We start from the raw sequence: 25305 nt of genomic DNA on the forward strand, positions 1-25305 counted from the left end.
TTTCTTCCCCACGAGATGACCTCCAAAGCGCCCCAAGAGGATAATCCCCAAGAGGAGACCTCCTCCGCCGTCTCCACGTCGTTCCCGCCCCTCTACAAAGTCTACAAGCGCCGTTTCTGGGGTCTCGCCCAGTTAGTCCTGTTGAACATTGTCGTGAGCTGGGACGTACGTATTACTATTAACTAATCTCTTCTCCAGAATCTCTGGCTAAAACAATCCAGTGGTTGACCTTCTCCGCCATCTCCACCACCGCAGCTGAGCACTTAGGCGTCTCCGAGAGTGCCATCAACAGGCTCAGCACGGGCTATCTCTTTGCCTTGCGCGTCGCCAGTCCGTAAGTGTCCCGCATCGCGGAGCGTCATCCAGTCCGTGCTGATGGTCCCAGCGTCGTGATCCTCACCCTCAACAAAGGCGGTCCCAAGCCCGCCATCATCACCACCTCGTCGATTCTCCTGGTGGGCAATTGGATTCGGTATGCGGGCACGAGGGCCAACGGCGGCATCTTCGGTCTGGCCATGTTCGGCCAGATCCTCATCGGGCTGTCGCAACCCTTCTGTCTGAGCGCCCCCACACGATACAGTGACCTCTGGTTCTCCGATAGTGGTCGCATCAGCGCAACCGCCGTCGCGACCTTGGCCAATCCATTGGGAGCTGCGCTGGGCCAGCTGGTCGACTCCTTCTGGGCGACCACCCCCAGCGAGGTCCCCGATATGGTCTTGTACATCTCCGTCATCGTAAGTCTCTCACCCACACGGCCAGAGATATCGCAGCGACTCACCCAATCTCAGGCCACCGTCGTCGCCATTCCCTCCTTCTTCATCCCCGCAGCACCCCCGGCGCCCCCCTGCGCCTCCGCGGCCGCTTCCAAGACGCCGCTCCGCCCCGCCGTCACCCAGCTCGTCCGCACCCCCGAGTTCTGGCTCATCCTGGTCCCCTTCGCCGTGTACGTCGGCTTCTTCAACAGCGTCTCCTCGCTGCTGAACCAGATCCTCGCCCCCTACGGCTTCGACGAGACCGAGGCCGGCATCGCCGGCGGTCTCCTCATCATCGTCGGCCTTGTCACCGCCGCCATCGTCTCCCCCATCACCGACCGCTTCAAGCACTACCTCGCCACCATCCGCGTGCTCGTCCCCATCGTCGCCGTCTGCTACATCGCCCTCATCTTCGCGCCCCCCAGCCCCGCCGGCATCGCCCCCTCCTACGTCGTTCTCGCCCTCCTCGGCGCCTCCTCCTTCGCCCTCCTCCCCGTCGTCCTTGAGTTCCTCGTCGAAATCACCTACCCCTTCTCCCCCGAGATCGGTAGCACCATCTGCTGGACCGCCGGCCAGCTCCTCGGCGCCGTCTTCATCCTCATTCAGGACGCCCTCAAGGCCGGCCCCCGCGCCAACCCGCCCGAGAACATGCGCAATGCGCTCATCTTCTCCGCTGTGCTTGCCGTCGTCGCTGCCCCGTTCCCCATCTGCATCGGCCTGTTTGGCCGTGAAGTGCGGCGCCGCAGGCTCGACGTCGACCGCGGCGTGAGTCTGTCCCAGGTCGCCTAGTGCGTAGTTGCGTGTTGTGTGGGTTCCTATGAGACGGTCTCGTTCCATGACGGTAGTCGTGATACCCTTTGTCATGTTTTTAATGTCGCTATCTGTCTTATCGTAAATTATTGTATGTAAACGAGCAATGCCATGTTATGTTCCGGTTCCGCTCCCGAAGCAACACAACTCAAGAGAAGTCCATGTATTTCTAAAACAAAATTAAAAAGCACAGTGTCAAACAGGCACAAACCAGCTATCTGTACATACACCGCAAAGGATGCAACCCCGTCCTCCGCATTTTGAAGAACCATCCCACACACACGGAGACCACCCCGTCCGTGTGGGACATGCAACCAAGACAGGCGAACACACCGCCATCATATCATACGTCGACAGGCTCATCCCGACACAGTTCTCTCGTCGTTATTTCGTTTCGTGGGCGTGGTGCGATATGCGTTGCTCGTTCAGCCGTTGTCATCGACCCGTGAGAGAATGCGGCGGGAATCGGTCCTCGTCAAGACGCTTATTTGAGGGACTTCCAGAGCTTGGGGGCAGCACAGGCCGTGGCGCAGTGGGTAAGGTGGAAGACTATCAGTCATATGTTAGGGTCGACCTACAATCAAAGGGGGGAAGGCGATAGAATATTGAAGCCGTGGAAAGAAAGCGACTGGGATCTGGTGGTACTTACACTCCTCAACACAGTCCTCCTTGGGGCCCTTGTAGTCGGGGTCCTCCTGCTGCTGGGTGACACGCTCAATGCACTCGTCGAGGTGGTGCTTGTAGGGGGCGCACTGGGCGGAGTTGGCGCACTCTGTCGAACGTCAGTCAGTCAGTTAATGAAACATGACGTTGTGCTGGACGCAAGAGAAAACAAATAAAACCACAATCCCACGCAATGGCTCGTCTGATGGACCGGACCGCACAGCGCCCCGTGTCCATTCCGCCGAGCCATTACCACACAATCTCAGAGACGCAGAAACCATCCAATTCACCACAGAAAAATCACACATGAATCTTCAAGAAAATGAACTTACCCTCCTCGAGCTGGGGCTTGATATCCTCAGGCTCCTCCTCTTCCTCTTCTTCTTCTTCCTCCTCCTCCTCTTCCTCCTGCTCGGGCTCCTCCTCAGCAGCCTCTTCGGCGGAGAGCAGCCTCCTTCCTCGGCACTTCTCGTCGACCGGTCGACTCCTCGCTCAACGGTCGGACTTGTTCTTCGAGAGGGCGATCTTCCTCGCTGCTGGTCTGCTTCGACCGGTCTCCGGCGGGAGCCTCAGCCTTGGGCCTCGGGGAAAGCCCCAGGGAGGAGACGACATCGGAGAAAAATTTCGGCCAAGACCCCATCGTGAACCGGGTGTCTGTTTGTCAATTGGGCTGACTAGCGGGGGGCCCTGGGATCGAATGTGGTGGGGGGGAATGGGAGTGGCAGCGTCGAGCGTGGTTGATGAGGTTGGTGCAGCGGTTTGATGAAAGCTTTCGCGCTTCCCGTCCACCGGAACTGCCCGGCCGCGGGCAATTATCGCGCCGTTGATTGGTGGATATTGTGGTCATGTGACTTTCCGAAAGAGTAGGGGATATCAGTCCGTATACAGTTCTTCTCTCTTTTTCCAGTCCGGTGCTTTTGTTTTCTCTTTAAGATTGCTTGTGATTACAGGGAGTAAAGGGTTGTTCTGTTTTAGAAATCCATCGGTGGAGTAGGCCGTGGGAACCAATCAATACTTGCGCGTATCAATACGGGACGCAGGCCGATGGCTTGAAATGCGAGAAATCGCTCTTCTATTACGGATATCGTAACCAAGGCAGACTCGTTTACTGTACATTATGATTGGAGCGGTGTGGCAGACCCATGACACAATCAAACTCATCAGTCGATATGTGTGCCCCGTGGCTGCAAATTAGCTGGCGCGGCGCAATCTCTCCTCGAGTACATTCGCCACGCTCTGCTGCTGCACCTCTTCATAGCCGGGCGGGGGCTCCATCGGCTCCGGCTCTCGCGACGGTTCAGATCGGACTTCAGTCTGCGCAGGCAACGGCGGCGTCTGACTCGCTGGAGCCGCCTCGGCGGAGGTGCTGGTCGGCCCCGAGTACGCCGGTAGCTCTTCGAGATGAACGCTGGTCATGTCGACATTGCTCGCGCCTCGACTGCTCTGGGAGACGTCGACGACTTGCTGGAGGCGTTCTTTGATCCGCTCGAAATGGTTGTGGAAGTCGAAGGCGCCGCCTTCTTTGAAGGTCACTTTGCACTGGACGGCTGGCATAGATGCCGGGATGCCGCCTCCCGCGACAGGTTGGATGAGAGCGATCCACACGTTGGGGCCGAAGAACGGGGCGGTGATGTGGGTGTCGTGTATATTGAGCAGCGGGGCGGAGAACGACTGCAGCTCGGGTGTTTTTTGTGCAGGTATATACACCACCTAGCGGGTCCATTAGTTATCTGAGTCGAATCTCGGTGAACGAAGTATGGCGGGGGTGGTACTCTTTGATTGGTGAGATATATCCGTCCAGTGCTGCTCTGAACTGAAAAAGACCCTTGGGGAGTTGGATGAGCCCAGAGGCTGTAGGGCGAGGCCTGTCCGGGGCGGAGATGTATATATCAACTGTTCGTGGGGTAGATGGATGAAGCCATCGCGCTCATGAAGCATTACCCAACTGGTAGAGGGGTAGGGTTAGCGGTGTATCAAGAGTTGTTACAAGGCGTATAAAACCCGTTTCATAGACATAGGCAGACAATATTGTCCGCAGGCGGAGGAAGGTATGATAGACGGTCAGATGGGCTATTGATGGGCCATGCACGTACTTGATCGACATTTTGGAGCTGTCGGGTCCAAGTTAACTCCAATAAGCTTCAGGATGGCACTGAAGTGGGATGATTTTGCGACTTGGACTGGGGTCAGCATAGAGTGAATGATAGAGGTAGCACCTTGGAGATTACCAGACGCACCCCACGGTCCGACGCCGGATATCAAAGGATGACAAGGACCACAGCCAAGAGGCTTTATACTGCCTGATGTGACTGAGGATGGATGGAAAGAAGCAGACGTTAGGCAGGTAAGGTATTAGGCTAGGCTGTAAGTCTGTTTTTAGTATACCAGGCACCGGTACCAGTCAGACCCACTGAGGGCTCGAATGTTAAGAGCGCAGGAGGGATAAACTGCAATGACAGAGAATCACGTGGAATTCTTCAAGTCCCAAAGCTCTTCTCTAGGGGATTCTCATTTGGGTGTCTCGTTGTGGTGGTCACAGATGGCGAGGGGAAAATTTTGGAGGTGCAGAAGAGATGGGGTTCCTGTCGCGGGGCTGCAGGGAGAAGGTAAGGCGGAGAAGCAGAGCGGGCAAGGGGAACAAAACCCTACGGGCATAAAATCTGGATCAGTCGGGATCCAGCGGCAGCAGCCCGGAACCCCTAAGCTACAAGATCTCTCAGGGAAGGATTGATTTTCTGGGCCTCGTGGAATCCCCACCAAAGGGTCCAAAGCTCAGGTGCGGTTCTTCATCCTGAGCTCGGAATCTCGGATCCATGAGATCTAGACCCTGGAACCGGCTGATCATCTTCGGCCTCGAACTTTCCGGGCATTATCAAAAGGCTGTATGTATCTACAGGTTTAAAGTTGGATTATCGAGTGATTTCTGCTTCTAATATGTCTGGTCAACTCTGAAGTGAACCATCTTATCTCAGACGCATTCTCCGCATTTATAGGATCAACACAAAGCGCCACAATATATATACCGTCTACACAGTCTTCACGTATCGAAATTCGATGTGAACCAGAATGGCAATGAAAACAACAATCTATGTGGGATGTCGCATGAGCTTCGGGGCTCATTAAAGTGAGCTTTGTATAGTTACCGATTCGGATTATGCGAGATCACGGTGGGGAAGTGTTTATCTTCCGAGAGCACTCCGTAAAGAATAGGGTGAAAGATCTAGGTAGGCATGTTGCGCTTCTGGAGTATCAGGTAGGCAAATTCTTTTTCTCTCTTCCGTCTGCCTTGAATTTTTTATCACTTAATATAATTTCTATGGAGTATTGGTTCAAATGTACTATATACTCTGTATCAGATATCATCCGAAAGACGCGATAGACGTAAGAGGCTCCGGCTCCCACAAAGAGATAAACAAGTTTCTCCACAGTATAGTTGCACACTGTGTTCATTGGACAAAGGACATTCGCAAAGAAACATCATGTACAATACCATACGTAGTATCTAAAACACCAATCCACGGATCTCACTTCTATCGGGTCGCTATACAATGGGGAGAATTTGACGTAACCGTTGGCTTAACCTGATCCGGCGTCTTCTCCAGATGGTTGCACCACCGCGTCATCCTGACGAACGGGGAAGAAAGCCACATCTGAGGGGTCTTTCTATATTCCTGTTGAGATCCTGGCATAAAACAGTGTCTGACAAGCAAAGCCGTTGAGAATGTTCTGACAGTGGTGGTGGTTTCTAGAAGCATCGTTGAGCGAAAAGAGGGGAACAGAGAGTTTCCCAAGTGTGGGAGCCGGAGCTTACGGAGTACTGTACACCACCCAACCCAACGGAAGAACGTTACATACCTCCAATCCCCCCCACCAGAACAGGAAAAAACGGCAGGGAAAACGTCCCCGATAGCTTCTCTTTCTCTCCCACCCTCTCTCTCCTCTCCCTCTCCAGGATCACCCTGGCCTGTCACATGGCTCCGAGCTCTTCCACCTCGCAAACCCGATTCAGATAGCTAGCTCTTGGCTCATCTTCCGATCACCCGTGTTCTCTCACCGCGCCCTGCTGTTTTTTTTAGCGGCCCTCGAGACCCTCTTATGGTAGCCACCTCTCCTTCCAGTCTCACTGCACTCACTCAATGCGGAACCTTCGGACTCGTCCGACTGACTCGAATTTGTCTTCCCTGACAGATCCCGAGCGTGATCGCCTGCGGCTCACCCCTCTTCATTACCGCAACGCGCACTGTCCTCTCCATTAGTCACTGCGGCACCTAGTCTCTGATCCAGAGGACGACCCAGTCCACCTCACACGCGCCCCCGAGCCTTTAGGGTTTTCCCTTACTGTGCTCTAGGAGGTGTCTTCTCAATTGTTACGGAACACTACACCTCTCCCTTCGCGGATCGCCCGGCATCATGGCACAACAACCCTACATCCCACCTCTGATCGGGTGGCTCTATGATTTGGTCCTATGGGCTTTCTCCGTCCTGGTCGACTTCTTCTTCAGAGAGGTACACCCTCGTGGCTCCTGGAAGATCCCCCGGAAGGGCCCCATGATTATCGTCGCGGCACCTCATGCGAATCAGGTAGGATTACATCATGCCACCGGCAGCTGTCCGGAGAAGCTTACTAACACCGGCTCCATCTAGTTCGTCGATTCGCTGATTCTGATGCGCGTTCTCCGTAACGAAGCCCACCGTCGCATCTCATGGCTCATCGCAGAGAAGTCGTTCAAGCGCAAGTTCATTGGTCTGTTGGCCAGAGGCATCGGGACCGTGCCCGTGGCCAGAGCAATGGATAACCTGAAGCCCGGCCAGGGTACGATATACCTCCCCGACCCCGTCAATCAGCCTACCCTGGTGCGCGGCGTGGGGACGAACTTCGAAGGCCCCGGATTTGAAAAGGAGGGCACCATTGCTCTTCCCACTATCAATGGGACCTCGCACAGTGCGACCATTGCCGAGATTCATGGCCCGGAGGAGTTGGTGTTGAAGAAACCGTTCAAGGGCAAGGATCCGCTCTTCCAGCTTACCGGAAGGAAAGACATCACGCCCGACGGTAAATTCACTGGCGACGTCTCGAGTAAAGACTTGGGCGATTTCAAAGGCTCGAAATTTAAGGTTTCCCCGCACGTGGATCAGACCGCAGTATATAATGCGGTTTTTGCCCGACTGAATGCTGGTGGTTGTGTTGGTATCTTTCCGGAGGGTGGAAGTCATGATCGGCCAAACCTGCTGCCTTTGAAAGGTGATTCCTTCCCGCATCTATTCTCCTAGTCTTGCAATTACTGATCCTCAACTAGCTGGTGTCGCGTTGATGGCTCTGGGCACCCTGGCTGATAACCCCGACTGTGGCCTGACCATTGTTCCTTGTGGGATGAACTACTTCCATGCGCACAAGTTCCGGTCGCGTGCTGTCATTGAATTCGGCAACCCTATAGAAGTTCCCAAGGAGCTTGTAGAACAGTACAGGAAAGGGGAGCGGAGAGAAGCAGTTGGCGCCTTATTGGACATTATATATCAGAGTTTGGTCGCTGTGACGGTGACTAGCCCGGACTATGAAACTCTCATGGTTCGTGCCCACTATTCCCTTCCACTCCAACATTATCGCTAATGCTTCATCCCAGGTCATCCAAGCAGCCCGTCGTCTGTATAATACGAAAGGCAAGAAAATGCCGCTTCCGATGGTGGTTGAACTCAATCGTCGGTTGGTAAAAGGATATACGCACTTTAAGGATGACCCCAGAATTGTGAGCTTACGGAAGTCGGTTGCGGACTACAACCGGTCCTTACGGTTGCTGGGCATCCGTGACCACCAAGTAGAATACGCGAAATTCTCGTTCTTCCAAGTGATCTTCACTCTCATCACTCGCTTGGTTAAGCTGTTTCTTCTTGCGATTGGAACCCTACCCGGACTACTTCTCTTCGCACCGGTCTTTATTGTCACTAAGGTGATCTCTAAGAAGAAGTCGAAGGAAGCTCTGGCTGCGTCGACCGTTAAAGTCCAAGGTCGGGATGTTATGGCCACCTGGAAACTTCTTGTTGCTCTCGCATTCGCCCCATGTCTTTACATCTTCTACGCCTCGGCTTTCTTCTTCTGGGCGTGGTACAACCGGATCCAAGGATATGTCCCAGAGCGCGTCCCCTTGTCGGTGATCGGAATCATCGCTCCGACGATATTCCCCCTGATCACGTTCGCCGCTCTCCGAATCGGCGAGGTCGGCATGGACATTATCAAGTCCCTGCCACCGTTGGTGCTTTGTCTGAATCCGTCGTCGGCGAACACATTGGTGAAGCTTCGTCAGAGGCGCGAGGCATTGGCTCACGAGGTCACTGAGACCATCAACACGCTGGGCCCGGAACTCTTCCCTGACTTCGATGCGGCCAGGATTGTCACTGATCCATTCCGTGAGATGAACCGGACCGCCGGGAAGCCCGACGCGGAGCATCCGCCCGTCCCTGAAATCACGCGAACCGGCACGTCGGATCTGGACGAGGGCAGCGCCTCGAAGGAACCACTTCCCCGGAACGAGTCGTTCCACAACCTGGCTAACATCGGGTTCTTCTCGACGCGCCCTTCAAGTCGCAGCCGTAGTCGCAGCCGCACCAGCTCCTTTGGTGCCGGGCACGGCACATCTGGCCGACAACTGCAGCCTTTGAGTCAAATTAACACCAACGAGGGCTTTGAGGAGGTCAGTTCGAAGATTCGGGACGCTATGCGGCAGCGGGGAGAGCGCCGACGCCGCTATAGTGAGGACAGCAGCGGGTTTGCCGTGGCCAGTTCGGGGCCAGGAACCCCGTCGAGCGAGGAGTACGAGCGGAAGCATATATAGGAAGCATGGGGGAGGAATGTAATGGAGCGGTGTGTTGTGCGATAACGACGGCGATGATGATTTTCTGTGTAATAGCAGCGGTGTCTGGCGTTGTGTATTGTACGTGTGTTTATTCTGTTTGATATGCGATACCAGGGGTAGGAAATGCAGAGAAAATGGATTGACAGTGGAAAATGATGCCGAGCGGAAGCCGCAGCCTCGGACCGCGTCAACTGGTAAGTCGGTAGCAACACGTGGGCCCGTCTCTTCCCCGATGCGATTCTCGACCCACTGCTACCACCACCCACCGCTTAGTTACGTACGTCTCTCGCGTTCTCTTGTCTTCTCCAGCTCTCCGTCCTCTGTCCGCTGTACATCTGGACCTCCCTCATGCCAATTGAGTCTCGCCCTCTTGCCAGGTGTCATTGGTTGCTCAGAACACGCCATTCTGCCCGGTTTTCGCCATCCCAAAATTAGAACGCCTGCACCGCTAACGGAATCCCAAGCGAAAAAAAAGGTGCAGCCTGATGGACACTGCCCTACAAGAAACGATCTCCGTCTCCTTCTACCGCATTTAGTTCGTCGGCCCTCCTCTGATCCTAGAGGCCTGTGTGGTTATCATCTGATTGTCCGTCAAATTGGTCGCTCGGGCCATTTTATCTCGTCGACTTTCGCTCCTTCCTCCTACAACACCGAACCGGAAACCTGTCCTTTACGATAGATATTATCACTTTTCTTTCTGGGCTCAGACAGACACAAAACATCATGGCGACGTCGATGCATCTAAACCGGCTACGGAAATGGTTCCTTGCGTCTCCGCCAATCGAGTTCGCCATTTCGAAGATCCGGGAACTGCTGGTTGGAGCGATTAGGCAAGGGCCTGTTCCACAACATGTCGCTTTCGTCATGGACGGAAACCGGAGATTCGCAAGAACGCACGGGATCGAGACAGTGGAAGGACATAATCTGGGGTTTGAGGCGTTGGCTAGGGTAAGTCCTTTTTCCGTTTATCATGGTTCGATGTCATGTTGGAGGAACTCGCCACCTGCCCGCGGGCTTCGTTCTGGGGGGCACAGCAAGGCCGTATTCTTTCAAGCGCTGACAACTCGTTCCGAAATGTAGATTCTCGAAGTCTGTTACCGCAGCGGAGTGAAAGTCGTCACGATCTACGCCTTCAGTATTGAGAATTTCAAGCGCTCAAAGTTCGAGGTAGACGCCTTGATGGAGATGGCGAGAGTCAAGCTTTCCCAGATGGCGCAACACGGAGAGATCCTCGACCGGTATGGTGCGAAGGTGCGTGTGCTGGGTCGGTTGGATTTGCTCCGGCCCGATGTTCTCGCTGCGGTGAATCGCGCCATGGACATGACTAGTAACAACGGCGACTGCGTCCTGAACATCTGTTTCCCGTACACTTCCCGCGACGAAATCACCGGTGCCATTCGCGATACCGTCACCGAATACAGCAAGCCTCTACGGTCAGCGGGCTCGCCGTCAGCCGGCCAGCGGACACCGTTCTCCGAAACCCACATTGCGCTGAACATCCGCGCGCAGAACCTGAACTCCAAAGGCGAAGAAATGAATAGTGATGTTGAGTCTGCATCGGAATCCTCGATACAGAGCGACGATGGAGCTGCCCGACAGGATCCCGCTAAAATCTACGAGTCCGGCTCGTCCTTCTCTTCGTCTACGACGCTACACCTCGGTGGAAACCATGACGGATCGACCTTGAAAGCCGTGACCGCCGGCAAAGGTGGAGACACGGAACGACCCGTGTTCATGTCGCCAGAGACCATTACTCGACAGACGCTGACGTCGCACCTCCTCACCAAAGACAATCCCCCGCTTGACTTGCTGGTCCGTACATCCGGGGTGGAGCGTCTGAGTGATTTTATGCTCTGGCAGTGTCACGAGGATACGGAGATTGTTTTCCTCGATGTCTTGTGGCCTGAGTTCGACCTGTGGCATTTCCTGCCGGTCCTGTTGGGGTGGCAGCGGCGTGTGTCGAAGATGCGGAAGAACCCCGAAGCGGAAGGGAACTTTGACGGCGACGTGCCAGAGACGTCAGAGGAGGAGACGGATAAGAGCCGTTGAGTTCTTTGGGACGTTGCAGCTATGAGTTGCCATATATCTGACCGATCTTGCATAAGATTTGGGGAGTTCGGAGTTGCATTCTTGTTTTGAGCTGATATCCCCCCGTTCATTCCTGTTTTAGCACTGTGATTATTCTATATCCACTGCATATCATCCTGACTATAGATGACGATGTACAAATATACGCAGGAGCTGTTCTAATGAGAGTGCTGTGCTTGCAATTACGATGGATTAAGTGTACACCATAATGGCCACACATCACCCCCCTGTAGTCTTTTAGGGCATAACGCCACCTTGCCGAGTTCCTGAAGATCTCGAAGATGCCAGATCTCAGGAGTGCCCGGCGCACAAGACGGCGCCTATCATGCATAATGATGCAAGTGGTGCAACCTATTTTTTACAAGGCCTCTTTACCATCGTGACTAACCAAGAAAGTAGGGGTCTCATGCTGGATCCACGCTGTGTAAATGTAGAGACAAGTCTGATGGTCATGAAACCCCGAATTTCCGAATCGACTACAACCCTGAGTCTTATTACAGGAGTTTCATCATGAGTCGTCTTAAATTTCTATTCATCGAAACTTCTATCGTGCAATCGTCCAACCATGCCCTCATCAACATAGAATAACAGGAAGAGATAGAAATGATAGATCGAACGAGGTAGAAACCTGAAGGCGCGTAGAATGCCTGCTTCCAGATATTCAGATTCAGTCCGTCCAAAACGTGTGGTAGACGCCCGCCCCTACAGGACGTGTTGATGCAGACAGGATCTTTAGTCGCCTTCACAGCCTTCAGCTGGCGAGTTATGCGGTTTCAAAGACTTCGCGCATACGATCAGAGAATAGTGCCAAACCTATACCGAGAAGAAGCACGAGCAGTGCCGTCAGTAACTGTTTCCAAGGCGAGGTGCGCGACCTGGCAGGACGTGGTAAGGAAGTCGTTGACTACCAGGTGCGGTGATAGGTAGGATGGACAGGAAGAACATACCCGAATGTCTGCTTGATGCTGCGAATGTAGTACACGTCCCAGTTCTGTTTGGTGACGTCCTCCTGGCCAACGGGAACACCAGTCCAGGTCACCCGCATCTGGGTAACTCCATCGACATCGTTCTGGTCGAAGTTGATCTCCAGAGAACTGAAGTGTCCCTCAGGCCACTGGGCCAGGCGCCACTTCTGGACGATCTGCTTAGGCTTATCGAGCTTGGTGAATTCGCCGGTCACATTGCCATCGAAGATGGCGAACTTGCCTCCGACCTGGGCGCCCTCGAACTGGCGAGGCGCGGCGCGAGTGAAAGCGGCAATCCGCTGGGGATCAGTGAAGGTGTTGTACAGTTCCTCAGCGGTCGTGCGGAACTCATCGGAGGCGGTAACAGTGGTGGTGTTGACCGCTACCTTGCCGCTCGTCGTCGTCGTGGTGGGCTTGGGAGCAGCAGACTCTTTCTTGGTCTGAGGATGGTAGGTGGGAGTCGCGAACCCGCTCGACGGGTTGACACCAGGGGCATGCTGGAGGTCTTTGCCGTGTTCCGCAATCAAAGCGGGACCAAGCTTAGACAGCTCCTGTCGCAGTTGGGGCACGAGTTTCGACCGAACCAGGTCCTTCACGGGCTGCTTCGAAGCGGAATCGGAGTAGTTTTCAATCTCAAACTACGGGCAAGGTGCCGTTAGCGTCCCCATCTTGATAGGCTTATCATCGGCACATAGGGAACATACAACAAACTCGTCCTCCTCGGTGTCGTGGGCCACCTCGGGGATGGTAATGGTACCCGAGACCGACTCCTCATCCTTGTTCTTACCTATCGGAAGGGTTAGCCGGACTCGGATCCATGCAGTCTACACGTGGTGCACCAACCTTCGTACTCTAGCTGGAGCTTGACGTCGAACAAGGTGATGACCTTGCCCTTTCTCTGGCTGACATCTACGTCGCCATCCATCGTCAGTAGGCTGGAGATCTTGGCAGTCACGCCATTCTCCTCTGCGGAGAGGGCGCAGAGTTTTTCTTTCAGGTAGTTCTTAGCCCAGGCGGAGGCATCCTTATTGACCCAGTGCCAGTTGTTGGGGTTGTGGAGAACCATGATGACGGTGTTTTATAAAGTATTTTATTATGAAACGCTAAGGGGGTTTTGCTATGTGCAGAAGGGCACTCGGGCAGGTTTCTTCGCTGGATACGTAAAGAAATTCCTTCTCGGCGCAATTGACGGTTCGAATGCTAGGTTCTATCGATCATCAGCAAGAAATTCGACCAATTGATGCAGTGAACATTTGTGAGAGATGGTGTTTTTCAGGGATCACGGGTAGCGTTCCCGGACCACAAGCTAATCAGCAGTGAAGATGAAGACCGAAATCCCATCTTGCATATGACTGGTGCCAGCTATGGTATCTCATCATAGAAAGGGCGAGCGGCGGAGGATTGGGGGGGTTCAAGCTAGTTGACCACCGTTGGACTGAGGGGAGAGTGTGGAGGGAAGAAACTTACAGTGACAGCAGAAAGAGCCTCCCGAAGAGCGCTGTAGGAAAGATTAATCCGAAGGAGAGGATGAGAAAGGGGGAGAGATGGATTGGTACCGGGGGAATGGAGGAGAGATGGAGGGGGGATTTTATGATTTCCACCCCGAACCCGCGAGGCGAGAAAAAAATGGAAACGTTTGGGAGGGAAACGAAGATTCGGAAGGAAAGCTCTAGAAGGTAAGGGCCCGCACGGTCACGTGCCAGCCTCCTCCAGAGTACTCCGTAGTGACTAACTATAGGTGAAACGATCGTATATAGGGTATCTCCAAGATTCATAGACAAAAATCATCACATCTCGTCATCATCTTCCGGTCTTCATGCTCCCTCACAACTGCTCCAGATCCTCCCATCCATCTTCCCGCATCAATTGCTCTTTCACCCGCTCCCGGAGCCCCTGGATCTCACTCCCCAGGGCCTCCGCCCATTGTCCTTCCACCGTAGCAACCTTGTCTTTCAGGTCGTTGGTCAATGCTCGCTCTTCGTCCGCTTGAGACTCCTGCATCTCGCGCCGAACAATCTCTTCCGCCTCGCCTTGGCGGGTGCGTTCGGCCTCCACGAGCTTGCAGTGGGCCCTCATCACCGCGGACTTGACTTCATGCAGAAGGCAAAACAGATTGATCTGGGACTCAATGTACTGATAGCTGGATTTTTCCGCGTGGGAGACGAGTGTGTACAGGTACTGGAGCGGATGTCGGTGGTAGCTCGGGTTCTCCTCATATTCATTGGGGGGAATGCGGATCTGGAACCCGTCGATATCCGCGGGGATCTGCTCGATCAAGGCCACAAGGGAGGGCGCAATGTCCCAGAATGCAGACAGCTGGATCTCCACGCCCCGGGCCACATTTCCCTCCACCACGTCCAGGAAGGACTCCAGGCGTGCCAGGGCGCTCGCCTCGTGGTTCACTCGTCGGTCCAGCGCATCCTTGACGAAAAAGGCATTGGTGTCACAGATCTTCTCTTCGTTCGCCTTCTGCTTATACGGCAGTAATACCACAGCTTTGTACTTTTCGTCCCGGTCGCTGACCAGCTCGTACATCTCCCGGTGGAGGAGCTCTCGGGCTTCGAACAACCATTTCAGCTGCGTTAACTTCTCCAGTAGCTCCGGCTTCTCATCCCCTTCCTCCTGCGTTTGGTCTGGTGTCCCATGTTGTGCATCATCAAACAGCTTGCTCTGTAGCTCATCAATGCACGCCGTTGCTTTGTCGATGCGATCAGTGAGAACGGTATGCAATGGTGTGAGCACGGCTTCTTGGTAGGTATCCAGCTCTTGCTTCACCAGTTCCCTCTCCATCTGGTTCTCTTCGACGATCAGCGCAGCCTCCGCTTCTGCAGCTTCCGCAAACGTAATGCTTCCCTGTTCAATCTGGCTTTGGATATTGGCCTTGAACGCCCGACGTCCTTCCCGAAGTCGTTCCTGATGGCTGCGCCGTAAAGTTTCGATTTCACTATTGTGCCGCTGTCGAGTAGCCTTGACTTCGGAAAGATCACTGATCGAACGGACTACAGTCCGGTATGTGACTAGGTCGGGATGGCTGTTGTTGACAGCTGGGTGATGCCGTGGGTACGGCGGCGGGAGGGTGATAAGTCGTGAAACATCCATCTTATGGTGTTCCTTCGTGTGCCCGTAGGAAGCATGTCCTACCGTACTGGCGTACTCCGAGGAAGCGGGGTCTTCGTGCCACCCTACTTTCTCCGGAGGGTATTCATCTGGACCGTAAGAAACCGGTTGCTGCGTGAATTCATAGCCGTGCCCTGGATTCCCCGCGTCGGAAGGGACTCGTGATTGTGTCCATTGTAACGCCTCGAGAGGCAATCCCATGTACTTGGACTCCCTTTTGGAGCGCTGGATTCTTCGCTCACCTCCCTCGCTGCTGGACTTTGACTCCCACCAGCGGCTAGGCGCACGGCCACGAGAGCTCATCTCGTCATTGCTCATGCTGAGGCTGGCGATGGGTGATAGACACGGCTTGTAGTTGCTCCACCATGCTGATTCAGGACGAGATTGTGGGATGTCTAATCTTGGGGGTCCGCCACGAGAAGACTGCCGCGAAAGCGAAGGACGCCCCATCTGGGGTTCTGGGGCTGGCTTGGGTGGCATTTCAAAGATCTTTCGACGCACGTCTTCTACGTTCACGGTGCCCGTATCCCAAAGTTTGGCGTATTTCTCTCGTCTTATCTGGGACTCGCCAATGATATACTCCATGAAAATGCTCAGAGCTTCGGCTTCATCGGCCGCGTTGGCTTCCTTCTCTATAAAGGTCTTGTGCCTCTGGGTTGCGTTGTGGACGAATTGGACGTCTTGGTGAACGATGGAATCCAGCGACGGGCCTTGGCCCGTTGACAATCGGCGGGGGGGCAAGGGTGAAGCCATCGGCGCAGAGTCCTCATTAGGAAGATGTAGGATGTGCGAGACGGGGCGGTCCCCTCGTGATTCAGGCCGAGAGGGTGGGCGCGCATCCTGTCCTGACTGCAAAGGTGGCGTCGGGAGGGCTCGAGGAGGCAATGACTGAGGAGCCCCCTTCGAATGAGCCTGTTTCTCTGTGCCGGGTGAGAATGGTGGAGTCTGCGCATACCGAGCTGGGGGTACACATGGACTTGGTTCAGCCTTGGGCGTCGAGAATGAAGAGCGATTGGAGAAGAGGCCTGTCGAAGAGGCCCTTGAACGCGAGGTTGTCTGTGGCCCATCGGATCCCGCGCTATAGTTACTGCGCGGGGTGTCTCTGACGGAAGCCTGCTGTGTAGCGCTGTCCGGCGTATCATGCCCTTCTTGCAGCACTAGGTTAGATGGCCTCACTTGGTCCAATGCTTCTGCCCAGGGATTGCTATTTGTAGAAATGGCGCTGAAGTCATCAAACACATGGCTTCGTCTATTCCGGCGTTCTATTCGCCTCTCGCGGATGCCTTTGGCGCTCGAGTCGCGAATTGCCGGGCTGCGGAAAAGACCACCGCTGGTAGAACTTTGCGGCACATTGTATCGCTCGCCAGTATCGAGGTCGTCCGCATGCTGACGGGCCATTGAAACACTCGCAGTATCAATCGTAAGCGGTGCTTTATCTTTCTGTCTATTGCTAGTAGATTCGTCTACCCAGCCAGCCGGCGTTGGCGGGATGCTGTCCAAGCCTGTTCCGAGGACTGGAGGGGGCCGAGTCTTGGTGGTTCTCTTTGGAGCCTGCGAATGCCGCGAGGACGATGCGGACAGGCCACTGGTACTTTGGGACCGTGCGGCTGGAGGCGGTCCAGGCGGCGGCGGTGGCAGAGGCATGCCTGGCTCCCAGCTTTGGGTCGGAGGCGATCGACTTCGAGATTGGCTTGTGGCTCGCGATGTGCTTGCACTGCCCACAATCGGGCCAGCAGAGACAGCGCGTCTTGAAGCGGGTGGCCGCATCGGGTCGTCGCCGTTGATACTCGTCGCCATCATGTGCGAATGATCATTGGGATGTGAGGCCTGTTGGTGTTCATGAGAAACCATAATGTAGGGCCGTGATCCTCCACGGTTCTGCGATGACGACCTGGAAGACGGCCCCGCCCCCTGCGGCAGAGGAGGGGGTGGAGGGAGCGACATCTGTCTATTATGGCTTATGTCTCCCACCATGGATAGTGGACGAGTCCGTGGAAGAGGTTGTTGTCGATACTCCACTGGTGGCTCGGAGCTGTGGTATACGTTTCCGTGATAAGGCGTCGCACTGGGTGATGCTGATCCCCGGCCGGAGCTCCCTTGGTTGCCATGGTCTCTTTGTTGCTGCTGAGGCTGACTGGGAGGTGAGTACGGCGGAGGCGGCGGCGAGAGAGACATATCTGTAGCACATTTTGACGTTAAGCCCAGTCCAGCAACATTTCATACTGCTTCGAGGAAGTCGCAACTCTTCCTCGCTACGGAAGGAGCACAGAGAAGGGAAGACAAGAAAAGAACCGCGACAGACCTGTATGAGGCCCAGCTGGTCGCGAGTGCGTCATGACTCGCAGCATGTTATTATTAGGCTGCGCGTAGGAAGGCTGTCCCGCATGCATGACCCCCCCATTCATCGGCCCCCAATCCTGGGGGTTGTAAGGCACATTATACTGTCGAGATGCCATCGGTGATGTCCCCAACGCAACACCGCCGGGAGTATTTACTGCAGGGGATTGACCTTGGACGAACGGGCTTGAGAGGGAGGTTGTCGATAGCGGCGTCGATGCGTAGTTCCCCCCGTACTGAACACCGAGACCTTGCAGATGTTGGCCACTGAACGCGGTGGTTAGTGGAGGCGGTTGTCTTGCATGCTCTCGACGCCCGGGAGACGGTTGATTGCTCGCAGAGTGGTCGGGATAAGATGTCGACCAGCCGTGAGGAGGGTATGCACCAGACGGCTCATCGCCAACAGTCCTTTGAGACCAGTGGCTATGCACCGCCGACGGTCAGTATGAAGCAGAGGAAGAAGGGGGGCGCGAAGTGGGAAGGTGGCCGGTCGTACCTATTCATAGTACCGAGCGAGAAGCCATGGCTTTGGGCGGTACACAGAAGGAATTGGAGCCAGGACGCGAGAACAAAGGAGGCAAGCGAGACTACCCACGCAAGGCCTGAGCGCCACGAGGAGAGCGAGTACTACTGGCGAGGCAGGCGAGTAGAGAAGCAAGTGAGGGCGTAGTGGAAGGTGATACAAGATTTCGCAGCGCGCAACCCGGCCGAAGGAGTTGTCTCCCCACACGCGAACACGAGATAAAAATAACTCGGGACTGCAGAGATGCACGTTAATGCAGCCTTGGGACGTCCATCACACCCGGCGTTGTGTCGGCGCTTAACTGGGGCCACTCATAGGCCGTATGCGTACACTAGTCCATGTCCCGTCTCCTATTATTAGTACAGCCCATGTCAGATCTATTCCCGCCTGGGGCATGTAAATGGTCTTCTGCACGATAAATAGTCTATTAAGGCCTTATCTATGGTACGAGATTCAAGACCGAAAGTGGCCAGCGTTTCATGGAACGTTGTACTATTTCTATTGCTTGCTCCTGAATCAGGGAAAGATTGGGCAAAATGTCCATTGAAAGAAAAGGCTGACGTAGAAGGAATTTGGGATGTTTACGGAGTACAAAGTTGGATTCTGCTGATCCTAGAACTATGAAGATCAACATAAACTAGACTGAACCTTGTCACTCTCCAACTCTTCATAACATTCTAACGTCGGCACAATTCCACACTGCATTCGGTGGCTTTTTTGAAAAACCCTTCACGAACCTTGGTCTCTGTTTCGGTTGTCCGATGCAGGTCGAAGAGACGTAAGAGGGTAGCCAGGCCTTTAACAGCCTCCATCCAGGCGAAGCTAGTTTATCCAACCTGTTAGAACCTTGACGTATGTAGCACGATTGATGACCTACTTTCGCCCAATACACGCTCTCGGGCCAGTGGAGAATGGGAGGAAGGAATTGAGAAGAGCCTCAGTGTTTCCTTCTAGCCATCTTTCTGGACGTAAACTGAGCGGGTCAGGAAATATATTCGGGTCCTGCATCAAACCTTGGGTAGGAACGCTGACAATAGTCTAGAGAAGAGTATGAGGTTCATGTAACACGTCGGTTTGTTGGTGAGTACTTACGCCTTCCGGAATGAAGCTTCCCCCGATGGTCCTGCCTCCCTTTGGAGTCACCCGCTCTAATCCAGTTGCACTTGTCGGCCGGAGACGCATGACCTCCCTCAAAGTCGCATTGAGCAAAGAAAGGGTTCCTGCCGTGTCATTGTCGGCCACCCAGTCCGGCCCTAATGGCCCTGGGTATGCCGCATCGAGTTCTGCGTGGATACGCCCCAGAAGCATCTTATCTCTCGACACGTAGTCGATGAAGTTGGTCATCGTGCTGCTGGTAGTATCACTGCCGCCAACAATGAAACTGATCGATTCTGCAATTATTTCTTCCTCGGGCAGAGGATTTCCTGTATCGGGATCTTTGGCCGCCAGTAGATAAGACAGCAAATCTTGACGGTCACAGAACTTGCTGTGCTTCCTCTCCAGATATGCGCGTCGACCAAAATTCTCGAGATTAGCTTTGGCATTGACGCCTCTCTTCCAGAAAGAATCAAAAGGATGGTACTTCATCAACGGGCGTACCCAGCTCGGTGTGGATCCCAAGGCATTGAGGACCTCTCCACGTTCATCAATGGTTTGGATGAGACCATAGGCATCGTATCCCTTCTGACTAAACCCAAACGACTGTCCGAATGAGAAACTCCCAATAACGTCAAAGGCGAGGTAATTTGCTTTTTGTTCGGTCAGTCTGCTTCAGGTTGCAACTTGCAGAAAATTTAACTAACTCCATATCGAAAAGTCGACCATGGCATTGGCCCTCCGCGTCATGTTGAGAAATTGTGACTTCCATGCCCTCAGTTCCTGATCCATATAGGGCTCAAAGTCTCGAAGGGCCCTCGCTGAGAATGCAGGATTCATGTACTTCCTCTTCCGTTGATGCACGTCCGCTTGTCGGGTATTGAAGACGCCTGGCTTGACTTGGACAAACGCATCGTAGAAGTCGGCCTTCAGGAAGCCAGCCTTATGGCCATAAATCTCGCCTATTGCTCCAGAAACATTTACAGAGATATGCTTGGGCGCAATGCGGACGAAATTGCCATAGCGTTCGTGGAGACGCATGACAGCATCCGTCCTTTGAGTCGCACGACTTTGTTTCATAAGCCAAAAAGGGGAGATCTTTGCCCAGAAAGGACCGGGAAACTGGGAAAGGCTTGAGAGAAATACGCAGAAGATAATATACAGAAGCGTCTGCGCAAGGTCAGTAGGGTGGACCTATGTCTAATGAAAGTATATGGCGTACTATCAATGGGACAGATATCAGAACATAGACGATGCGGTTCCCATAGCCTTCTCTGAAGAGCGCCATGGGCCCTTCTGGCAAGATTATAGCCATATGAAGTGCGTTAAGAGACCCTTATTCGGCTAAGCATGCGCGAGCGAGGTTTGTTTTTCCTTTGAGGGAAACTGCAGTATACCGGCAGACGCTGGATTTCAAGGCTTCCTGAAGACCTGCACGGAGGACACCACAAGATTATATAGAGGCAATTCTCGGTAGTGATCAAGTGCCGAAGGTACGCAAACTGCTATAATCCCTCAGCAGTTCTGCCCCTTATGAGCAGCTTCGTCGAGCCAGTCCAAAAGGCCGATGCCGAACCCCGCTTTTCTGTCGAGGATGTACGCTCACACGCGCTATATTTCCAGCAGGTCGCAGCTATTCCTTTCCGATCTATCCCCGTTACAGGGTACCCAACAAGAAACAACCCACGCATCTCCAAGCTCCAATCCGTTGTGTGACGGCAGCAGAATAGTTGCAAATCGCTCAGGATCGACTGCACATTCCACTGTAGCATCAGATGAGAGTGCAAGCAATGATCCTGTGCAATGAAGACTCACACCAGCCTGTGGCTACTACTTTCGGAACACCACTGCTACTGTAGAGCGCATGGATGCGGAGGCTTAATTCAGTCTCGGTTGAGACAAATATTATTACAATGACTATGACTATGAGTCTTTAATAGGGATGACAAAGCGATATGGATCGACTGGCCTAGTGGTTATGGCGTCTGTCTTACATTCTTCAATGTAAACACACAGAAGGTCGCAGGTTCGACCCCTGCGTCGATCATCTTTTTATATTATCAGTGATAATATTTTTGGACTTGCGACCTTCGATGAGGATTACTTCTTCCGTCCGACAAGGCTAATTGATGTCCGTAATCCTGAGCCCACGAGTGTTTTCCAATATACGGAGTAAGACAGTGACACATATTCATGGAGATCGATTGGTACGAATGAAACTATCTAATCTAGCAACCCGCAACTACACGTAGTCAGACAAATACCTAGATCACTGGCGCCATGTTAGCATTTATCGATCAAGAAGTTGTGATTCAAATGCGTAGACGGAGAGGTGTATCAGATCAAATGCCCTGTCACAGGCGGTGGTCATCAATGGATTTATGTTGACCGTCGTGATTAAAATAAAAGTAAATCATCATAATACAGGGGAGGGCAAGCGAGGAAGCGGATAAAGAGCAACTCACGTTAGATTCTTCTACAGATGCACCTGTCATGGGGGAAGTCGCGGGCTGCTGTATGAAACCAATCAGCATTGGACCCAAGACATTGATGCAGTGTGAGAGCGAGTGTTTGACGGATCAGTCATGACAGTTCTCGTCTTAACCAGCAGAGCCAGCTTGGACATATGCTTGTCTTTTTTGTGATGTCAAATCATCATTGAGTCGTAGGAGGTGATCCGGGATCGATGCCCACAAACACATACATTATCGCTTGTATCACCGCTAGGCCCGCGGACGATGAGATGAAAATCTATTAAATGAATTAGCAAGATTCAGAAAACAAAAAACGATCTTGCTTCATGAGATGCATGTCAGAAATGCATGAATGGTAAAAAAAGATAGTGTCTGCATCGATAACTCGAATAAGACTCGTCATCTAGGAGATCATCATTGTGGGAGGGGAGGAGGCTAGGAAAAGGAAAGTCATTACCTTTTCAGGAGCAGACAATGCGCATCTCAGAGCTGTCAATTGACATGCGAGTTAGCCTCACATTGTAACCTGCGATGGATGACAGGATGGATTCGGTGAGATCTCAGTGGGCGAGGTTTTCTAGGCCTGCCGCAAAAAGGCATATCCATCAAGACCGAACGTTGTCTGACGTCGTCGGAGCCCAGTGCCGCTTCATCTTTGAAAGGATGTGACGCTATGAAATGGTGGATTCTTACCATTCGCTCGAATGATGAGACGACCAAGATGGAAACATGAACCTATTGAATCTTGAAGCTGTCAGCATTCGTGTCGAAGTAGGATGACCGTAAACAGTAATATGATTGATTGTAGCAGATCAGAAATAGCCATATGATATCGTCCACGACCCGAAGGTCTCGGTCGGTAATTTCCAGCGTATATATATGAAAAGAAGCATCATGCTAGGGGTGAGGGAAATGACTGAGGAGGTGCACGTACCATCTGATTAATCTGACAGCAATGAGCTAGATGCATGGATCAGTCCTATGAAATCAGGTCAGCGATAGATCCTGGACCCTAAGTGCTGAGTGATTGCAGCAAATTCTTGCAAAAGCATCAGACTGACGTGCAAAAACCGAGTTTTCACTCCCCGAAGGGTCAAAGACTCTAGTTTGAAAAAGGTTATGTGTTTCATCTTGGTGAGGAGAGGAGGCAGAGGACTGTGTGGGATGTGCTTACCCAAAGAGAAGACGCTGTGAGCAATTTCGTCAGTCCAATAACAATTGATAGAGAACAGAATGATAGGATGCAATGCAGCCCGTGACTACGAAAAGGCACAAGAAATGCCCGAGATCCTCGACATTTGAGGACAGTCGATGAGACTGATGGAGTTGTGTGGTGTGGAAGAAGCAACAAGAAAAAATACGCGACGAAACTTTTTCAAGCTCGGGCGGATCCCGGCATGATGTTTTCCCGGGGCGCTAGTTGAAGCGAGTGTTGATGACATAATCGACATTAGGTAAGGGCGTGAAGGGAGTCAGCTGACGAGGCGGGATCAACGACGGGGGAAAGAAAGCCGAGGGTCTCGACTCTGATAAGAAGCACCAGAATAGGAACGAATGCAGATAGTTCGTGGGGGAGTTCAAAATTGGCGCGTCTGCTGACCTGGAAAAATTATGAATGTGAATTTCTCCGCGAGAGTGTCCGATAGGGAGCTCGCGGTAATTGTGGCCGACAGTAGCCTGCTAGGTTGGGGTACTCTATCTCTATCTACTCCTATTAAGAATGGATCGAACATGTCTCCAATAAGGATTGTTCTATGAAAAAGGTAGGTAGCTACAGTGCCTACTTGTACTAGATACCTATTCTGCCTCGTTCTACTGAGTACTCCAGTAGTCCGGAGTGTCGGGGCGGATCGGGCGCGGGAAGAGGAAAAAGTCGGGAAGCGGGAAGCGGGGGGGAAAATGACGAAAAGCCACCTGATGACATCCCATTGCGTCAATTCTGCTGTGCCGGTGGATGCTTGTGACGTTCAACGCACCCTCAATTGACCGGTTCGTCCATCTCCACCGGCTGAAGATTCCTGCTGAACGGAACAATGCGATCGTTATATTAAGTCGCGCGCTCCCTGGGTTGGAGACCTCCATTGTTATCTTCTCCGGTCTCATACGTACCATCCTGCAGCTTGTATACCACGTACATACTCCGTACTCGGTGATACCTATCCTACACTCCCCAATTCGTCCACTCTCGACTTCCTGCTTTCTCCGTTGAACCGAGGTCATCGATTGATTACTTGAACCCTTCTTCCCCTCCAATACACCCCGGATTCTCCTTCTCCTCCGTTCCTCCTCCACCTCTCCCTCTACACTTCTCCGCAAACACATCGCAGTCATGGCTTCCAACGGCAACGGCGCTCCTCCTGTCGGACAGGAGAACATCAACACCGACATCATCACCCTCACGCGATTCCTCACGGAAGAGCAAGTCAAGATTCCAGAGGCCACCGGTGACTTTACGTATGTATCCGTCCTGTTCGCAAGGTGTCAACCACAATACTAACATATCATCTAGCCTCCTCTGCCACGCCCTCCAGTTCGCCTTCAAATCCATCGCCTACTACATCCGTCGGGCCTCCCTGATCAACCTGACCGGTCTGGCCGGCTCCTCCAACACGACCGGCGACGACCAGAAGAAGCTGGACGTGATCGGAAACGATGTCTTCGTGTCGGCGATGCGCGGCTCCGGCAAATGCCGCATTCTCGTCTCCGAGGAGGAGGACGAGGCGATCCTGTTCAACGAGCACCCGCAGGCGCGCTACGCCGTCGTCTGCGACCCCATCGACGGATCGTCCAACCTGGACGCGGGCGTTTCGGTTGGCACCATCTTCGGCATCTTCAAGCTGCCCGACGAGATCCTCGGCCACGAGGTCACCGCCAAGGACGTGCTCCGCCCCGGCACCGAGATGGTCGCCTCTGGTTTCACCATGTACGGCGCATCCGCCCAGCTCGTCATCACCATGCGCAACGGCTCCGTCAACGGCTTCACCCTCGAGAACTCGCTGGGCGAGTTCATCCTCACCCACCCCAACATGCAGCTGCCCCCCACCCGCTCCATCTACTCCGTCAACGAGGGTAACAGCATGTACTGGGAGGAGTGGACCAACGCTTACTTCCACTCCCTCAAGTTCCCCGGCGAGGGCAAGAAGCCCTACTCCGCCCGCTACATCGGCAGCATGGTCGCCGACGCCTACCGCACCCTGCTCTACGGCGGCGTCTTCGCCTACCCAGCCGACTCCAAGAGCCCCAAGGGCAAATTGCGCATTCTGTACGAGTGCGCTCCCATGGCTATGATCTTCGAGAATGCCGGCGGTCGCGCCGTCAACTCGAAGATGGACCGTCTCCTCACCGTCGTCCCCGAGCACATCCACGACCGCAGCGGTGTCTTCCTCGGCTCTCGTGATGAGGTCCAGAAGATCGTGGACATGTACAACAAGCACAAGAAATAAAGCCGAGAAAGACATTTACGCAGCCATGGCCGGTGTCCAGTGGGAGTTCTGGTGGGTACTTGATGTTAGTCCATACCAAGCATAACCTGTATTTAAATTATCGGTAGTACAAAAATGTTAAATACCTCTAATCTCATCCATCCTGTCTTCGTACTGTAGTCCGCATCTTCGTGCATCTACAGTAAAAGAA

At 53.5% G+C, this 25305-nt stretch overlaps 10 protein-coding genes and 1 non-coding gene across 11 annotated transcripts; 5 read left to right on the forward strand and 6 right to left on the reverse strand.

Moving 5' to 3' along the window:
* Positions 1-15: 15 nt before the first annotated feature.
* Positions 16-1541, forward strand: ATEG_03940 (putative cell surface receptor/MFS transporter (FLVCR); the record flags this gene model as incomplete). The annotated part of the gene is made up of 3 exons (XM_001213118.1): positions 16-165; positions 222-334; positions 386-1541. The coding sequence occupies 3 exons, from the start codon at positions 16-18 to the stop codon at positions 1539-1541; spliced, it is 1419 nt and encodes a 472-aa protein (XP_001213118.1).
* A 505-nt stretch (positions 1542-2046) lies between these two features.
* ATEG_03941 (cytochrome b-c1 complex subunit 6 family protein) lies at positions 2047-2865 on the reverse strand (the record flags this gene model as incomplete). Its single annotated transcript, XM_001213119.1, has 4 exons — positions 2047-2111; positions 2212-2334; positions 2558-2633; positions 2731-2865. The coding sequence occupies 4 exons, from the start codon at positions 2863-2865 to the stop codon at positions 2047-2049; spliced, it is 399 nt and encodes a 132-aa protein (XP_001213119.1).
* A 551-nt stretch (positions 2866-3416) lies between these two features.
* On the reverse strand, positions 3417-4329 carry ATEG_03942 (uncharacterized protein; the record flags this gene model as incomplete). Its single annotated transcript, XM_001213120.1, has 3 exons — positions 3417-3935; positions 4050-4170; positions 4319-4329. 3 exons carry the CDS (start codon positions 4327-4329, stop codon positions 3417-3419), a joined length of 651 nt encoding a protein of 216 aa, XP_001213120.1.
* A 2306-nt stretch (positions 4330-6635) lies between these two features.
* ATEG_03943 (putative glycerol-3-phosphate acyltransferase Sct1) lies at positions 6636-9052 on the forward strand (the record flags this gene model as incomplete). Its single annotated transcript, XM_001213121.1, has 4 exons — positions 6636-6806; positions 6870-7467; positions 7523-7791; positions 7847-9052. The coding sequence occupies 4 exons, from the start codon at positions 6636-6638 to the stop codon at positions 9050-9052; spliced, it is 2244 nt and encodes a 747-aa protein (XP_001213121.1).
* Positions 9053-9796: 744 nt separating this feature from the next.
* Positions 9797-11122, forward strand: ATEG_03944 (undecaprenyl diphosphate synthase family protein; the record flags this gene model as incomplete). Its single annotated transcript, XM_001213122.1, has 2 exons — positions 9797-10021; positions 10154-11122. The coding sequence occupies 2 exons, from the start codon at positions 9797-9799 to the stop codon at positions 11120-11122; spliced, it is 1194 nt and encodes a 397-aa protein (XP_001213122.1).
* A 943-nt stretch (positions 11123-12065) lies between these two features.
* On the reverse strand, positions 12066-13192 carry ATEG_03945 (AHA1 family protein; the record flags this gene model as incomplete). The annotated part of the gene is made up of 3 exons (XM_001213123.1): positions 12066-12764; positions 12831-12913; positions 12970-13192. 3 exons carry the CDS (start codon positions 13190-13192, stop codon positions 12066-12068), a joined length of 1005 nt encoding a protein of 334 aa, XP_001213123.1.
* A 758-nt stretch (positions 13193-13950) lies between these two features.
* Positions 13951-17699, reverse strand: ATEG_03946 (uncharacterized protein; the record flags this gene model as incomplete). Its single annotated transcript, XM_001213124.1, has 2 exons — positions 13951-17420; positions 17546-17699. 2 exons carry the CDS (start codon positions 17697-17699, stop codon positions 13951-13953), a joined length of 3624 nt encoding a protein of 1207 aa, XP_001213124.1.
* A 1081-nt stretch (positions 17700-18780) lies between these two features.
* ATEG_03947 (cytochrome P450) lies at positions 18781-20239 on the reverse strand (the record flags this gene model as incomplete). Its single annotated transcript, XM_001213125.1, has 4 exons — positions 18781-18925; positions 18981-19141; positions 19196-19851; positions 19906-20239. The coding sequence occupies 4 exons, from the start codon at positions 20237-20239 to the stop codon at positions 18781-18783; spliced, it is 1296 nt and encodes a 431-aa protein (XP_001213125.1).
* Positions 20240-21156: 917 nt separating this feature from the next.
* On the forward strand, positions 21157-21245 carry ATEG_10536. Its single transcript has one exon. It is a non-coding gene; the product is annotated as a tRNA-Val (tRNA).
* Positions 21246-21450: 205 nt separating this feature from the next.
* Positions 21451-22642, reverse strand: ATEG_03948 (uncharacterized protein; the record flags this gene model as incomplete). The annotated part of the gene is made up of 5 exons (XM_001213126.1): positions 21451-21462; positions 21664-21711; positions 21903-21949; positions 22191-22407; positions 22607-22642. 5 exons carry the CDS (start codon positions 22640-22642, stop codon positions 21451-21453), a joined length of 360 nt encoding a protein of 119 aa, XP_001213126.1.
* Positions 22643-24001: 1359 nt separating this feature from the next.
* On the forward strand, positions 24002-25115 carry fbp1 (fructose 1,6-bisphosphate 1-phosphatase; the record flags this gene model as incomplete). Its single annotated transcript, XM_001213127.1, has 2 exons — positions 24002-24126; positions 24182-25115. 2 exons carry the CDS (start codon positions 24002-24004, stop codon positions 25113-25115), a joined length of 1059 nt encoding a protein of 352 aa, XP_001213127.1.
* Positions 25116-25305: the final 190 nt, after the last annotated feature.

Source organism: Aspergillus terreus, genomic scaffold, assembly GCF_000149615.1.
Source record: "Aspergillus terreus NIH2624 scaffold_5 genomic scaffold, whole genome shotgun sequence".
NCBI classification, from domain to species: Eukaryota; Fungi; Ascomycota; class Eurotiomycetes; order Eurotiales; family Aspergillaceae; genus Aspergillus; species Aspergillus terreus.